At 38.1% G+C, this 17,020-nt stretch overlaps 1 protein-coding gene across 4 annotated transcripts in view; it reads right to left on the bottom strand.

Annotated features, from left to right (window-relative positions):
* The window catches only part of LOC109109061 (secretin receptor-like), a 30,519-nt gene extending 13,799 nt beyond the window's left edge, over positions 1-16,720 (bottom strand). For 3 of the 4 annotated variants that reach the window (XR_006160741.1, XM_042763219.1, XM_042763220.1), the window contains exons 1-2: positions 16,533-16,720; positions 4,896-5,010 (exon numbers count right to left, since the gene is read on the bottom strand). Coding sequence is in view for 3 of the 4 variants with exons in the window: in XM_042763219.1 (XP_042619153.1) it covers positions 4,896-5,010; positions 16,533-16,595 (178 nt within the window). In the remaining variant the exon portion in view is untranslated. Of the gene's footprint in view, positions 1-4,895; positions 5,011-5,967; positions 6,303-16,532 lie in introns of those variants that run through there. The other variant, XM_042763221.1, reaches the window with a different exon arrangement.
* Positions 16,721-17,020: the final 300 nt, after the last annotated feature.

The following is a 17,020-nucleotide window of genomic DNA, read 5'->3' as shown; positions in this document are numbered from 1 at the left end:
TCTCACTGTCTGGGAGACAAATGACTCTTGTGCAGGTTGATTTTCAAACCAAGGTGCTCCAGATGGCTGAGCAGCAGCAATCTGTGTGAGATTAGTTTCCGTTCTGATCTGGCTAAAACCAGCCAGTCATCGAGGTAATTGAGGATGTGGATTCCCATATGTCTCAGAGGGGAAAGAGCTGTGTCAACGTGCCCAGCTTGAGTAAATCTTCCATCACTCAGTGTTGAATGGAGGGATGGAGAGCAAGCACAAGTTTCCTAGAGGGAGTTACAGCCTCAGCGAGAACTGATCCTTCCTTTTCCTCTCAAAAGTGCTTTGCTAGGTCAATACTCTCTCAGTGAGAGCAGTCAGCCCCCGTGAGTGCAGCCTTGGCGTGGGCATGGCCCAGTCAATGTTGCACGCATCTTTAGACCAGCCTAAAAGGATGAAACTGCTCGATGTAGATGAGGGGCGCTAATCCTCGCGTTTAAAACAGACTGGCGGATCAGTGTGTTGCAGGAAGTGTGAAGCACGCAGGACCTATGCTGGCATGAAATCACTCCAGCCCTATTTCTCAGCTCTGTGACTTCAAAGTTTTATCCTCTGAGGCAACTGGGAGGGGAGAACGTGAGCGTGGGAGGGGCGGGGCCGCCTTCATTGAAAAAGGCGAACCGCTAGCGAAGCAGAATGAGATACATCATGAGAGCGATCTGTCTCAGTAAGTGCAGCCCCAGCATGGGCGTGACCCAGGCGAGTGGCACACTCAAAACTGATGCTGTCAGCTATTTAGGATCATTGGTGACAGCATTCTCCTTTGATCCACCTAAAAGATCGAACCGCTCGAATCAGATGAGGGGCACAGATCTTTACGTGTAAAACACACTAGCAGATCAAAGAGCTGCATGGAGAGTGAAGCATGTGGTTCCTGTGCGGAGAGACAGGAGGGGCGGGGTCACCATCATTTAAGAAAGTGATCGACGAGCGAAGCCGGGACAGACTCATGCTTTTGCTTTGAAAGCAGCCTGTCTCAGCGAGCGCAGCCACAGCGGGCCAGCACACACAAAAATTAAGCTGTCAGCAATACAGAATCAATTCGCGTAGAAGGATTGAGCCACTCGATGTAATGAGGGGTGCTGATCCTTACATGTAAAACAACACCGGCATCAAAGTGGTGGTGGAGAGTTACACACACACCCGGTTGCTCAGCTCCGCAACTCACCATTTCTTTCTCCGAGCTCACTGAGAGAGGAAGAAACCAGAGTGGGGCTGCCTTCATTGAGGAAGGTGATTCATGAGCGGAGAAGAGCGAGACTCATGCTCTCAGTGAGAACATTTAATCTCAGTGAGCGTGCAGTCTTTGAGAGGCCGCTACCCAGACAGACAACGCACTCACTACGCACTTCTGCCCACTCACGACGTGACATTTGAAACAATGTCGCTAGGAAATTTGCTCTTTTATTCCCACACTTAGCTATTTTAGTGCGCCGGATAGCTGCTTGTTAATGTTTCTTGGCTATTTTAGTGCGAGGTGTAGGTTGAGGTTTTGTTTTTTTTCTTCTCCACTGTGCAGGTTTCTCTTTGTGAGGTTTGGTTAGCAGTGACTGAAACACAGCTTTACACACAACTGTCAGTCTGCATGGAGAGGATCTTGAGACTCCGGTAGCTTCAGACACCTGTCTGCTGCTCAGCAGTGGCTTTTCTACAGGTGGCATTACAATACAGTTCATTTGTTTTGACAGAAACTTTGCTTAATAAATCTTAATCTGACCAAGATCTTCTGTGTCTAAGTCCCTCACAATCTTTTGCAGGTTCAATAATTTCTATTAGCTTTTTTTTGAAATATTGTTTGTTTTGATGCCTTTTGCAAGACATTGCAATTGTTTCATACTTTTCATCTTCAGAAAGATCTTTCTTCCTCACCATAATTTCATGAGAGCTGTGACTTGCTTAATAATTGGGAACAACCTCTTTAAGTAGGATTTCCATTTACCTAAGAAGACCTGAACTATTAAACTATTGATCAAACCTGTCTGAGATTGATACCACATTACAATACAGTTCATTTGTTTGACAGTTATCTAAAAAGATGTAAAAAACAACACAAACAAAAATCTGACTCTTTATTGTACCAAAATCCTATTGATATGTCACTTGCATAATAATTTGGAAGATATTTAATTTTAGGTTTTTTTTTTTTTTTTTTTTTTTGTTTTTTTTGTTTGGTATTATTATTTTTTTTAGTTTTTTGTTTTTTTTTTTTTTTGTGTTTTTTTGTTTGTCTATTGGTTTTTTTATTTAAATTTTATTTTAGTTTCAGTTTAGATTTTAGTACTTCAACTAAATAAAAACTAGAAATGTTGCCTTGGCAACCAACTGAAATATATATCTATATCTATATCTATATATATATACATTAATATATATATATATATATATATGTATAGTATATATATATATATATATATATATATATAATGTTTTTAAACAAATGCAATCTTTTATGTTCTACCTTGAACTTGTTTTTTGTTCTCTCTCTCTCTCTCTCTCTCTCTCTCTGTCTCACTCTGATGAATGGCACAGTCTTTCTCTTTGCCCCTTTTGCTGTCTCTCTCTCTCTCTCAGTCTGATGAATGGCAGGAAAAGTTGCATGGAGTTGTAAATGTTTCTCTGTTTCTCCAGGGAAATATGGAGAGGAGAGGTTGTGAGGACCAAAAGACATCTGTACAGTGTTGTACTGTTATTGTGATGTGCTTGTGTTGACAGGCCTGTATTGACTGTTTCCTGTGCATGTAAAGAACAGACAATATTTTGAGAAAGGATTTCTGCTTACAGAGTGAGAAACCTTAAGGCCTGTTCACACAGACAGTTTTATTGTCAGGGGTTTGAGAGTGGTTCTTCCTACTGATGAAGGGTATTCCACAAAGCAGGTTATGTGAAAGTTAAGTTCACGGGTAAGTAAGCATATAACCTCATCTTTCGGTTTCATAAACTGACATAACTGCTTGCATATGTAAATATCTTAAGCAACTTATTCTCTGAATGTAACCACAACTGCTCAGTAGGTGGCGATATTCACTAAGAATGCAAACTGCAATTACACAAAAGAAGAAGAAAGAAGATGGCCATTTCTTCGCTTCTGACTGTTTCCATGCAGACACTTGGATTGAGTTCTCTGTTGAGAATTAGGCCTGTCCCAGTTCCTACACATGTGATCATTGCACTCAAACACTTATCTACCTACATGACATGTTTCCTGTATTTGGCCAAAGTGTTCATGTCGTCAATTAAGACCACACATGTGATCTTTTGATTACCTGATGGGACACACTTACAACAAGAAGTTGTAAAAATGCAAGTTTTACTGGGCTTTACTTACACATTTTGATTTTCAATACTTTGCACTTAAAAAAAAAAAAACCTTCTAAATGTCTGTTCAGTAGTCCCTATTAAACAGATGACACAATTTAGTGATTGTGGTGCTTCTAATTGTGTTATAAAAGTAGCTGCAAACAATTTCCAAAATACACTCATGTCTACACCAATAACAATTTACATTGAGGTACCAAATTATTTGTAAGACAAATTAATTTGTTGTACACTAGAAAGTTTCCTTTGAATTCTCATGATTTGTGGCACTCTATGGCCACACGTGTGGGTACTGGGACAGGTCCTGAGTTTCAAACTCTGGGTCGACTGAACTACCTCCAGAAGGCATCTTTGGAACCGATAGATAACCACGAGTAAGCAAGGTTTGCGTTAATCAACTGAGAGTTTGAGGGTTTATATGATGATAAATGATAATTAACCTGGACATGGAAACAAGTTAAAAATTTTAGCACTTTTTTTAATGGGATTTTGTTTAAATGCCTGAAAAAGGTCTGTGTTTAACACAAGCTCAAGATATTTTCACATCTTAATCTACGCCATAAAGTAATACCCCCTTGTGATTTTTTGTTTTGAAAAAGGAGGTCTATAACAAGTGTCTAAATGGCATTACAGAGGTTGTCAGGGACATTAAACATCATCATGTAAAAATTCTGTGGTGTAGTTCATTTATAGCCTATGTGTAGCTTTTTACTTCTGGCGATTGTATTTAGGCTTCAAAATTCATTAAAGTTGTGTTCATTTGTGAAGATTATCATGCTGAACAAAAAGTGCAAGAATCATAAATTGTATTGCTCACTGAGCTTATTTTCCACAAGAATGCAATAAAAAAAACCTGTGTGGTTTTGTCAAGGGAACCAGGGTGATGTGAACTTCTGTGTTTAACTACAAAAATACGTCATCACTGCAGAGCTCTACAGCGTTGCTGCTTATTTGCATAAAGATAAATTTTTCTCAACTTTGACATGTTGCTGGACATGCCCACATTACATCAATGTTCGCTATTGTTCATGCCACTGTAAATCACCAAATGTCACTGAATCTGGTCGCTCTGTCGTTCCAAAGCACTGTATGTGTAAACAAGGCATTAGAGTTTATGAGACTGTCACTTGAACACACATAGACCCTCTCATCCAAAAACAACAGACCTGCACTCACATTACATTGTATCCTGAGTGGGCAATAGTTGTGCCAGCGTTAGACCAGCAAGTGTGTGTGTACTCACTGTGCTGGAGGGCGTTATATATCTATAATCTGATAAGGGTGTGATTTATGGAATATGGATTATGGAGGCCATTCTCTAAACTTCCCTCCTGATATCGCATTACACCTCTTAGGAACACACAAAAACACTTATCATTTTGTATGTCCACATAAACGACAAGTATAAAAGGGCATTAGGTGTCTTGATGTGTATGAAGGAGGCTTGTAGAAAACACTCTAGGCATATCAAAAATAGCTGCCCTCTATATGAACTCAATCGTCTCATTAGGTGTGTGTGTATGAGAGAGAAAGTGACTGTAATGGCTCGCCTGTGTGTGTGGACCCGGTCTCTGTCAGGTTCTCTTGATAGATGATGTTGTAGCAGTTTTCCTCCTCTCTGAGTAGCATGAAGTCTAGATCACATTCTGGAGGAATGGCACACACTTCACATGCAAAAGCACATGCACATATGTTAATATTGGTATCAAACATAAATCTGTACAGCGAGCAGACAAACAACTCAGAAAACAAGGCTTCGAATGAAGTTATGACATATATTCACTACCGGGCAAACATTTGGGATAAATACGATTTTTAAAAAAAATCAAATAAGTCTCTTATGTTCACCAAGGCTGCATTTATTTGATCAAAAACACAGTAAAAACAGTAATATTTCTAAAAGGATCATGTGACACTGAAGATTGAAGAGTAATGATGCTGAAAATCCAGCTTCGCATCACAGAAATAAATTACATTGTTAAATATATTCAAATAGAAAACATTGTAATAATTATAATAATCATTCGCAATATTACTGGTTTTACATGTTTGATCAAATTAATGCCTCGGTTAACAGGTAAGACTTCCAAAAACATTTTAAAAATTCTTTATTATTTCAAACTTTTGACCAGTAGTGTATATATAAAGTATAATGCAATAAAATAATATATATATTATAGCCTGTGGTATATATTCTCATGATTTTTATACTGATAACAAAAACACCTAGAAAAAGTTTTTCATATTTTGACCATATTTTTGTAATAGCAATAGTCAGTAAAATCACACTAGCATACATTTATATAATGGAGGTAGATTTTAATTTTAAACCTGACGAATTTAATAAGATTTTAATTGAATATTGCGTAAAGTGTTGTCACGTTTTGTTTTAATTGACAACCATTTCTTAACAAATATCTCTTTGCCAGAGATGTTTGATATTTATATTAGTATTTTGTTCTTTCGTGCATCAATAAACAGATTACAACTTCCCCTCTACGTGACAACATGCCCCTCTGTGTTAACTATATCAATGAACATTAAATAACCTTTGCATCATATAAAACAGTTTCTGCAGTACGTCGCCTGTATAACAAATTGAACATTCTGCTCTAAACTCACGTGAGAAGAGGCGTGAAGAAAAGCCGCGAGAGCAACCAGGTGTAAAAACGGCAGATATCTTCATTTACAAAACTTCTGGCAGCAGAACTGGATAACAAGCCAATGATCTCGGTCTCGTGATGGAAAAATCTCGTGTCGCTCCGAGGGAAAGTTTCATCTCCTCTCGCGCATTCCTTGACGCTCGCGAGCAGTGAACATTCAGAACACGAATGTGCGCGCAACGCGTCCGGTCAGCCCACGAGCGACTGCTGATCCAGACACTCCGCTAACATCTCCTCCACACATCTACCTGACTGTTACTGCCCTCGGATGATTGGGTCTCTCTGATTTACTCATAACCTTCTGCTGCACTCAATTATTGCGCACAGAGAAAATATGACTGTGAAATGTGGGCTCACTGTGAACCTTCGATACACATAAAACAATGTAAGGCACTTTCTCATGAGTGATTGTATAATAGTAATTAATAGCTGGATTTTATAATTTTCTTCCCTCCACAACTAAGGCGTTATCACACATTACTATTTAGGATGTTGTTGGTGGTTGCTAAGGTGTTCTTATGAATTTTCCCACTTTGTCATTGGCTGTTGTAGTGTTTCTAGGTGGTTGCAAGGACACATCCATAAATGGAATTCTGGGATTTTTTGTGTACCTATTTTTTTTAGTGTTTCAGAACTTTATTTTCAGTTTTGAATCATGGCAGGATATTAATCCCATACTTTGTGCCTATTGTTGCCAAGTCTGTGGTTTTCCCACCGAATTGAGCCGTTTTACTGTGAAATACAGCCCTGCCAATGACCACTGACGAAGGGGAAAGCTGGAAAACCCATGATTTGGCTAGTTTTATTTAGCAGTTGGGCTGGGTTTGCTTGCAGACCTGGCAACCCTGCACCCCACTCACCTTTATAGCATGGATAAAAACACAGATCGCATTTTTCAAAGTTTCCTTCTTTTGTGTTCCATAAATGGGTTTGGAACTGAATTTTCATATTTGGGTGAACTAGCCATTAAAAACAAACAATAATACCTACGATAGTACAGCACTACTTAAAAAAAATCTCAAACAGCCCTGTCTTAAGTCTAAGTTCCAGATTTACTAATAGCTTTCGCCAGCACAAACCCTCTTTTGATTTTAAAATACTAATGTGAGGATTTACTAAAGATGTTAAAAAGGTGTGAACAGTTATTTTTGCAGCTGACACTAGTCCCATATGCATTTGAGTCTCCCTTTCAGACACAAAATTCATGGGAGGAGTATAGTTAAATAAATCATGCAAGGTGGTTTACTAAGGTTTTGCGGTAGTTTGCTTTACTGGTATTTTTGCCATTATTTAACACACACACACACTCACACACACACACACACACAAAAAAACTTTATATATATAGTTCACCCCACAATGAAAATTACCCCATGATTTAACTCAATCTCAAGCCATACCAGGTGTATATGACTTTCTTCTTTCAGACAATTACAATCAGAGTATGATTATCTTTATAATGGCAGTGATGGGTGTTGGACAGAGATTGTAAAGCAAAATAAAAATGCATTCATCCATCCTAAAAAGTGCTCCACATGGCCCAGGGTTTATAAAGGCCATTCTGAACTGAAGTGATGCGTTTTGTGTAAGAAAGAATATCACCCTATTTAAAACAATAAACTGTAATATCTGGCTTCCGGTTAACTGTCATAAGTGCATTCATGAGAGAATGGCGTCCCACGTGGATGATGTCGGATGCGTGTACAACAGTAGTGGAAGCTAGAGATTACGGTTTTAATAAAGTTTAAATATACGTATATCATTTTCTTTACACAAACACATCGCTTCGCTTCAGAAGGCCTTTATTGAATCCCACCTGTGGTTTATGATGGATGATGCACTTTATTTTGCTTCAAAATCTCGACCCCCATCACTGCCATTATAAAGCTTGGATGGAGCCAGGACATTTTTAATAATTAACTTTGATTTGTATCATCTGAAAGAAGAAAGTCATATACACCTAGGATGGTTTAGGGGTGAGTAAAATCGTGGGGTAATTTTCATTTTTTGGGTGAACTATAGCACTCTAAAAAAATGCGGGTCACCCAACCGTTTGAGTTAAATTTTTACATTACCATTTTAAACCCAAAAGTTGGGTATGTCCATATTTGACCCAGAGTTGGCTTGAAACAACCCTCATTTTAGAGTGTATCTTTAACCCATTTGGTTATAACATTACCCACACCTGATCACTCATCAGCCTCTGGTGGTTGTGGACCCAATGCCTAATTTACGTTACTCTGTTTGGGGTAGATTGGGTCATTTAAATGAAAATTATCTGTGTTCACTTAATTTTCACACTTTCAGTAGATCATCAGCAGAAACTTTCTACTTCCATTGGCACTTTTTTAGGATTGATGCTCTCATGCTAATTTACCAGATGTTTAGTAACCTGGCACTAATGAACACTAAATATGGATATACGGACAACATGAGGTGTGAGGTTGTGTGCGGGTGAATACCAAATATGGTCATGTATTAAAAAACAGTTAGTTCCAGCAAGTCCCATATTTTTTAATGGCCGATGTAACTGCATTACAAGGTGTTGCTGATAGAACAGTCCGAACAATGCTGGGACTGTTCAGATGTTTTTGTATCACTCTGCCTTGTGTCTGTGTTCGTCTACAGTCACACATGATATCTATGTCTTTCATGGGAGGGATTTTCATCATCAGGTAGTCGGGGGCATCAGTCATTGTGAGTGAACAATCAATGAATCGTTCACTCAACCAGGTTGTTCAAAATCAGGTTCATTCAAGAATACAATGCTAAAACAGTGTTGTGTGTGTGAGTTCTCTTTGCCTTTGAAAAAAACTGATCACGTCCATAGGTGATATTTGTTTCCTAAGGTACTCAATATGGACTTATTTTATCAAGCTGTTATATAAAAGTAATCACATGCACAATTGTGCTTTTTGGTCTGAATCATCAGTAGTATACAGTAAAATTACAACATGAGGTTTTTTGTCCGGGTTTTCTTTAAAAAACAACTTTGTTGTCCACACCAAGTGCTGTTCGATGCTTAATAATAACTACTATGGTGAGAGCTTAAGCAACTATTAATTATGATTAACATTTTCTCCTTCATTCTCTCGTGTGTTCAAGAAGGCGATGAGGTTACTTATATCACCCCATTTAAGCAGATTTAGATAAACGTCCTCTTGCTCTTTACAGCCTTTAATAAAAAGCCCTGCTTTCCAGTATTCAGAAACAGCAAACAGTGGATCACCGCTGAACAGCTGTGAGCTTGTATTGCTGTGCCGGTTGATGTTCCATTTTGCCATATTTGGACATACAGACACATTTGGAGCATATTATTATGATAAAGATGTTTATGTAAAGCACTCAATAAGTCTGCTTTAAAACTCAAAATGTAGGACAACAGGATGTTCTCAAACAACGTTTTTGGTGGAGAGAAATATATACCTGCATGTCAAACCTTTTTTTTCAGTCTCATATTGCGTTATCGTCTTCAGGCCCACCCACACAGTCTCACAGTCCTGCAGCTGTATGTGAGTTAAGTCTGGAGTATTAATGTCTGCTGGTGCTTATGTAAACGGAGGTCTCTGTCTCTCGTTGATAAAACATGAGCTAAGTGCAACTTTTTTAATTGACTTGAACTAAACAAGATTATTCTCACAGACAAAAGTGAATGTTCTGTGTGAACCTGTATTTTCACCCAGTGAAAACAAAAGTGATCTATCCTGTATCCGCGCCCTGTTGGTACGCTGTCAATTGGTACATGGTCATGGTTCCTGAGGTTACCCATCTACATAGGTGTGAATATGCAAGTGCCATTGGCTGTCTGCTTTGTGACGGCGTGGGACCTAACGCATGATAAATACCGGATCGGTCACCATCCCATTGCCTCCTCTGCCCTGTGAATTCTCAAAATCCCAAAATGTTTACGTATTTATTGTGTACTGACAAACATATAATAGTATCTAAAATAACCTTAAATGCCATTTCTATTCACGCTGTGCATGTCATGTACTTTCAATATATTAGTTATTACACACTGTAATAATGATGTTTGCTTAAAATATAGATTAACTTTAACAGTTAGTTATTGAAAACCTAACAGTGTAATGAAGTAAGTGTTTAGTGAACACAAGTTTTTCTTCTGTAATGTATAAGATTCTTTAAAACAATTGATTTTTTAAAAGGTTACTTTCTTTACAAGGTACAACTTTTAATATTTGACATCGGTTACAAAGTGCACGTTTTAAAAATGGTACTTAGTGTTTAAAATACCGCTTTAGGTCATGAAGGTGAACTCTTCAAGTACACTTTATTTAAATAAATATATGATCTGCATGTACAGTTTTTGAAAATATATACGTTTTTTTAAGATTTAATAAACACAGTTAGTGCCCACTTTCACGTGCAATTAAGCAAAACTTATTTTTCAAAAAAGTATTGTCATTAACATGACAAAGTGAGGAATAAAATATTGCAACACTTTGTTGATATGTAGAAGCGGTTTATAGATTGGGGATAATTTAACTAAAATGGACAATTCTGTCATCAGATTTACTCACCCTCATGTCGTTTTCAAAACTTTCTTTCTTTCTTTTGTGTGTTTTATTTTTTCATTTAATTTTTTTTGTCCATAATAACGGTAAGTCCTTGGGGCCAAGTCACTGTTTTTTGGTAAAAGAAAACAAAAAAAAAAAAACACAGTGTTAGCATTCCTTCAACTATCTTCTTTTTCTGGTCTTCAGTGTGAGTGGAGAGCAAGATAGTCATTCCGGGTTTGGAACGACATGAGGGTGGAAATAACTGAAGAGAGTTATTCATTTTGGGGTCCTTTAATGTTATGTGTAAAGCTGCTAGTGAACCTTGTGAACACGTGTTGGAGAACTGACCTCCTTGCACCAAAATAAATGTCAAAAAGTTACTTTACATTTGAGATAGAGTTCTACTTATTTTGGGGTTTTGTTTTCTAAATACAAAACAAACCTTCAGAATTCTTTGAACAGAATGCAACAGAATTATTCAAATTCCTATATTGAGACATCCCTTAATTCCAAAAGCTGACAATCCCAAACATCATGATGTTGTCACATTGGTAAACGATCGAACCGCTCGAATCAGAATGAGGGGCACAGATCTTACGTGTAAAACCACACATAGCAGATCAAAGAGATGCATGGAGATCTGTGAAGCATGTGAAATGTGCGGGGAGAGGAAATGGAGGGCGGGGTCGCCTATTATTAGAAAGTGATCGACGATGCAGCGGAGCCAGGGACAGACTCATGCTTGTGCTTTGAAAGTCAGCCTGTCTTAGCGAGCGCACAGCCACAGCGGTGCACCACAAAAACTTAAAGCGTCAGCAATAAAGAATCAATCGCGTAGAAGGATTGAGCCACTCGAGTAATGAGGGGTGTGAGCTCTTACATGGTAAAACACACCGGCAGATCACAGTGGTGGGGGAGAGATTAACAGCACAACCCGTGTTGCTCAGCTACCGCAACTCACCACTATCTGTCTCCGAGTCTCACTGTAGTATGAGGAGGAAATACCAGAGTGTGGGCTGCGCTCATTTAGGAAGGTGATGCACGAGCGGACGAAGAGGCGATGGACTCTGATCGCTCACTCTGATGGTTTGAGAAACACATTAATAATCTCAGTGAAGCGTGCCAGCTCTTTGACGACGGCCGCCTACACCAGACAGACAACGCACTCACTACGCACTTCTGCCCACTCACGACGTGACATTTGAAACAATGTACGCTAGGAAATTTTGCTCTTTTATTCCACACACTAGCCGCACGGGGGAGGCTTCTGGCTTCTTCCTCTCGGGCCGGGGCTCTTCAAAGGGCGGGAGCGGCTGCATGCAGGCGGGCTGATGCGCTTCTTACTTCCTCTCTTCAGCCACTGTGCACCATGTTTCCTCTTGTGTGTGAGGTTTGGTTTAGCAGTGACTGAAAACACAGCTTTACACACAACTGTCAGTCTGCAGGAGAGGATCTTGAGTGACTCCGGTTAGCGTCAGAACACCTGGTCTGCTGCTCAGCAGTGGGGTTGTTTTTACCAGGTGCTTGGCATTACAATACAGTTCATTTGTTTGACAGGAAACTTTGCTTAATAAATATCTAATCTGGACCAGATCTTCTGTGCTCTAAGTCCCTCACAAATCTTTTGCAGGTTTCAATAATTTCTATTAGCCCTTGCGTTTTTTGAAATATTGTTTGTTTTGATGCCTTTTGCAACAGACATTGCATATGTGGTTTCATTACTAGCTTTCATCTTCAGAAAGATCTTCTTCCTCACCATAATTTCATGAGAGCTGTGAACTGCTTAATAATGTGGAACAACCTCTTTAAGTAATGGATTTCCATTTACCCTAAGAAGACCTGAATCTCTGAACTATTGATCAAACCTGTCTACGGATTGATACCATTATCTAAAAAGCTGTAAAACAACAAACAACAAACAAGTAAATCAGGACTCTTTTTTGTACCAAAATATCCTATTGATATGTCACTTGATATTAATATTTGGAATGCAGTGTAGTGTATCCATTTATATTTTGAAAGATATCATTTAAAGTTTAGGTTTTTTTTTTTTTTTTTTGTGTATATTGTTGGTTGTCATTGGTATATAATTATTTTTTTGATTGTGTTGTCATGGTCATTTATTATTTTGTTTTATCTATTGTCTAATGTTTTTTTTTTACATTTTATTGAGTAGATCAGTAGATGTTTTTAGTATCTTGCCAAACTAAAGTACAACTGATACGAATAAGGTATTTTAGCCTTGGCAAATAGCAACTGAAATATAATCTATATCTATATTATATATATATCAACCACTATATATATAGTATATCTATATATATATCAATATGAGATATATAGATATACTATAGTATATTATTAATATTTAATGTTTATAAAACAAACTGCCATCTTTTCTGTCTACCTTGACACTGTTTTTTGTTCTCTCTCTCCTCTCTCTCTATCTCCTCGCTCTCGGTCTACACTCTGATGAAGGGCCAGTCTTTCTCTTTGCCCTTCTTTTGCTGTTCTCTCTCTGATCTCTCTCAGTCTGATGAATGGCAGGAAAAGTTGCATGGAGGTTGTAAATGTTTCTCTGTTTCTCCAGGGGAAATATGGAGAGGAGAGGTTGTGAGGACCAAAAAGACATCTGTACAGTGTGTGTACTGTTATTGTGACTGCTGCTGTGCTTGTGTTGACAGGCGTGTATTGACTGTTTCCTGTGCATGTAAAGAACAGACAATATTTTGAGAAAGGATTTCTGCTTACAGAGTGAGAAACCTTAAGGCCTGTTCACACAGACAGTTTTTATTGTCAGGGGTTTGAGAGTGGTTTCTTTCCTACTGATGAAGGGTATTCCACAAAGCAGGTTATGGTGAAAGTTAAGTTCACGGGTAAGTTACGTAAGCATATAACCTCATTCTTTCGGTTTCATAAACTGACGTAACTGCTGTGCATATGTAAATATCTTAAGCAACTTTATTCTCTGAATGTCACCACCAACTCTGCTCAGTATAGGTGGCGACTATTCACTAGTACCATGCAAACTGCAATTATACAAAAAGAAGAAGAAAGAAGATGTGGCCATTTCCTCTCTTAGGCTCTGACTGTTTCCATGCAGACACTTGGATTTGAGTTCTCTGTGAGAATTTAGGCCTGTCCCAGTTCCTACACATGTGATCATCTGCACTCAACCACTTATCTACCTACATGACATGTATTCCTGTATTTGGCCCAAAGTGTTCATGTCGTCAATTAGTAGACCACACATGTGATCTTTTGATTACCTGATGGGACACACTTACAACATGAGTGTTGTAAGAATGCAAGTTTTACTGGGCTTTACTTACACATTTTGATTTTCAGTACTTTGTGCACTTAAAAAAAAAACCTCTCTAAAATGTATGTTCAGTCGTCCCTATTAAACACAGATGACACAATTTTAGTGATTGTGGTGCTTCTAATTGTGTTATAAAAGTAGCTGCAAAACAATTTCAACAAATACACTCATGTTCTACACCAATAACAATTTACATTGAGGTACCAAATTATATGTAAGACAAATTAATTTTGTGTACACTAGAAAGTTTTCCTTTGAATTCTCATGATTTTGGTGGCACTCTATGGCCACACGTGTGGGTTACTGGGACAGGTCCTGAGTTTCAAACTCCTGGGTCGAACTGAACTACCTCCAGACGGCATCTTTGGAACCGATTTAGATAACCACTTGGAGTAAGCAAGGTTTTGCGTTAATCAACTGGGAGTTTGAGGGTTTAATGAGGATAATGCTATAATTAACCTGGACATGGAAACAAGTTAAAAATTTTAGCACTTTTTTTGAAATGGGATTTTGTTAAACATGCCTGAAAAGGTCTGTGTTTACACAAACTCAAGATATTTTCACACATCTTAATCTACGCCATAAAGTAATACCCCTTGTAATTTTTTTGTTTTGAACAAAAGGAGGTCTCTAACAAGTGTCTAAATGGCATTACAGAGGTTGTCAGGGACACATTAACATCATCATGTAAAAAATGCTGTGGTGTAGTTCATTTATAGCCTATGTGTAGCTTTTTACTTCTGGTAATTGTATTTAGGCTTCAAAATTCATGAAAGTTGTGTAAATCTGTGAAGATTGTCATTTGTATTTAGGCTTCAAAATTTCATAAATTGTATTGCTCATCACTGAGCTTATTTTCCACAAGAATGCAATAAAAAAAAAACCTGTGTGGTTTTGTCAAGGGAACCAGCGGTGATGTTGAACTTCTGTGTTTAACTACAAAAATACTCATCCACTGGCAGATGTCTCTACAGCGTTTGCTGCTTATTTGCATAAAGATAAATTTTTCTCAACTTTGACATGTTGCTGGACATGCCACATTACATCAATGTTCGCTATTGTTCATGCCACTGTAAATCACCAAATGTCACTGAATCTGGTCGCTCTGTCGTTCCAAAGCACATGTATGTGAAAACAGGGCCTTAGAGTTTATGGACTGTCACTTGAAACACACATAGACCCCTCTCATCCAAAAACAACCAGACCTGCGCTCACACTTTACATTGTATCTTGAGTGGGGCAATAGTTGTGCCAGCGTGAGACCAGCAAGTGTGTGTGTACTCACTGTGCTGGAGGGCGTTATATATCTATAATTCTGATAAGAGGGTTTGATTTATGTAATATGGATTATGGAGGCCATTCTCTAAACTTCCCTCCTGATATCGCATTACACCTCGTAGGAACACACAAAAAACACTTATCATTTGTATGTCCACACCAAAACGACAAGTATAAAAGGGCATTAGGTGTCTTGATGTGTATGAAGGAGGGTTGTAGAAAACACTCTAGGCATATCAAAAATAGCTGCCCTCTATATGATACTCAATCGTCTCATTAGGTGTGTGGGGGTGTGTATGAGAGAGAAAGTGACTGTAATGGCTCGCCTGTGTGTGTGGACCCGGTCTCTGTCAGGTTCTCTTGATAGATGATGTTGTAGCAGTTTTCCTCCTCTCTGAGTAGCATGACGTCTAGATCACATCTGGAGAGGAATGGCACACACCTTCACATGCAAAAGCACATGCACATATGTTAATATTGGTATCAAACATAAATCTGTACAGCGAGCAGAAAACAAGGCTTCGAATGAAGTTATGACATATATTCACATACCGGGCAAACCTTTGGGATAATAATACGATTTTTAAAAAAATCAAATAAGTCTCTTATGTTCACCAAAGGCTGCATTTATTTGATCAAAAAAACACAGTCAAAAACAGTAATATTTCTAAAAGGATCATGTGACACTGAAGATTGAAGAGTAATGATGCTGAAAATCCAGCTTCGCATCACAGAAATAAATTACATTTTTAAATATATGCAAATAGAAAACATTGTAATGATTATAATAATCTTTCACAATAATTACTGCTTTTACTGTGTTTGGATCAAATAAATGCCCTGGTAAACAGGTAAGACTTCAAAACAGTTTTTACTCTACTTTTTAATAAAATGAATGCAGCCTTAAGCAGAAGACTCTTCTATCAAAAACATAAAAAAAAAATAATTATTGCCTGTGGTATATATTCTCATGTTTTTTATACTGATAACAAAAACACCTAGAAAAAGTTTATCATATTTTTGACCATATTTTTGTAATAGCAATAGTCAGTAAAATAACACTAGCATACATTTTATATAATGGAGGTAGATTTAATTTTAAACCTGACGATTTTAATAAGATTTTAATTGAATATTGCGTAAAGTGTTGTCTCACGTTTTGTTTTAATTGACAACCATTTCTTAACAAATATCTCTTTGCCAGAGATGTTTGATATTTATATTAGTATTTTGTTCTTTCGTGCATCAATAAAACAAATTAGGTACAACTTCCCCTCTACGTGACAACATGCCCCTCTGTGTTAACTATATCAATGAACATTGAAAATAACCTTTGCATCATATAAAACAGTTTCTGCAGTACGTCGCCTGTATAACAAATTGAACATTCTGCTCTAAACTCACGTGAGAAGAGGCGTGAAGAAAAGCCGCGAGAGCAACCAGGTGTAAAACGGCAGATATCTTCATTTACAAAACTTCTGGCAGCAGAACTGGATAACAAGCCAATGATCTCGGTCTCGTGATGGAAAAATCTCGTGTCGCTCCGAGGGAAAGTTTCATCTCCTCTCGCGCATTCCTTGACGCTCGCGCGCAGTGAAACATTCAGAACACGAATGTGCGCGCAACGCGTCCGGTCAGCCCACGAGCGACTGCTGATCCAGACACTCCGCTAACATCTCCTCCACACATCTACCCTGACTGTTACTGCCCTCGGATGATTGGGTCTCTCTGATTTTACTCATAAACCTTCTGCTGCACTCAATTATTGCGCACAGAGAAATATGACTGTGAAATGTGGGGCTCACTGTGAACCTTCGATACATCACATAAAACAATGTAAGGCACTTTCTCATGAGTGATTGTATAATAGTTAATTAATAGCTGGATTTTAT

Source organism: Cyprinus carpio, chromosome A9 (genome assembly GCF_018340385.1).
Source record: "Cyprinus carpio isolate SPL01 chromosome A9, ASM1834038v1, whole genome shotgun sequence".
In the NCBI taxonomy this organism is placed as follows: Eukaryota; Metazoa; Chordata; class Actinopteri; order Cypriniformes; family Cyprinidae; genus Cyprinus; species Cyprinus carpio.
The sequence above is the reverse complement of the archived record's forward strand: the minus strand, read 5'-3'. Positions and strand labels throughout refer to the sequence as shown.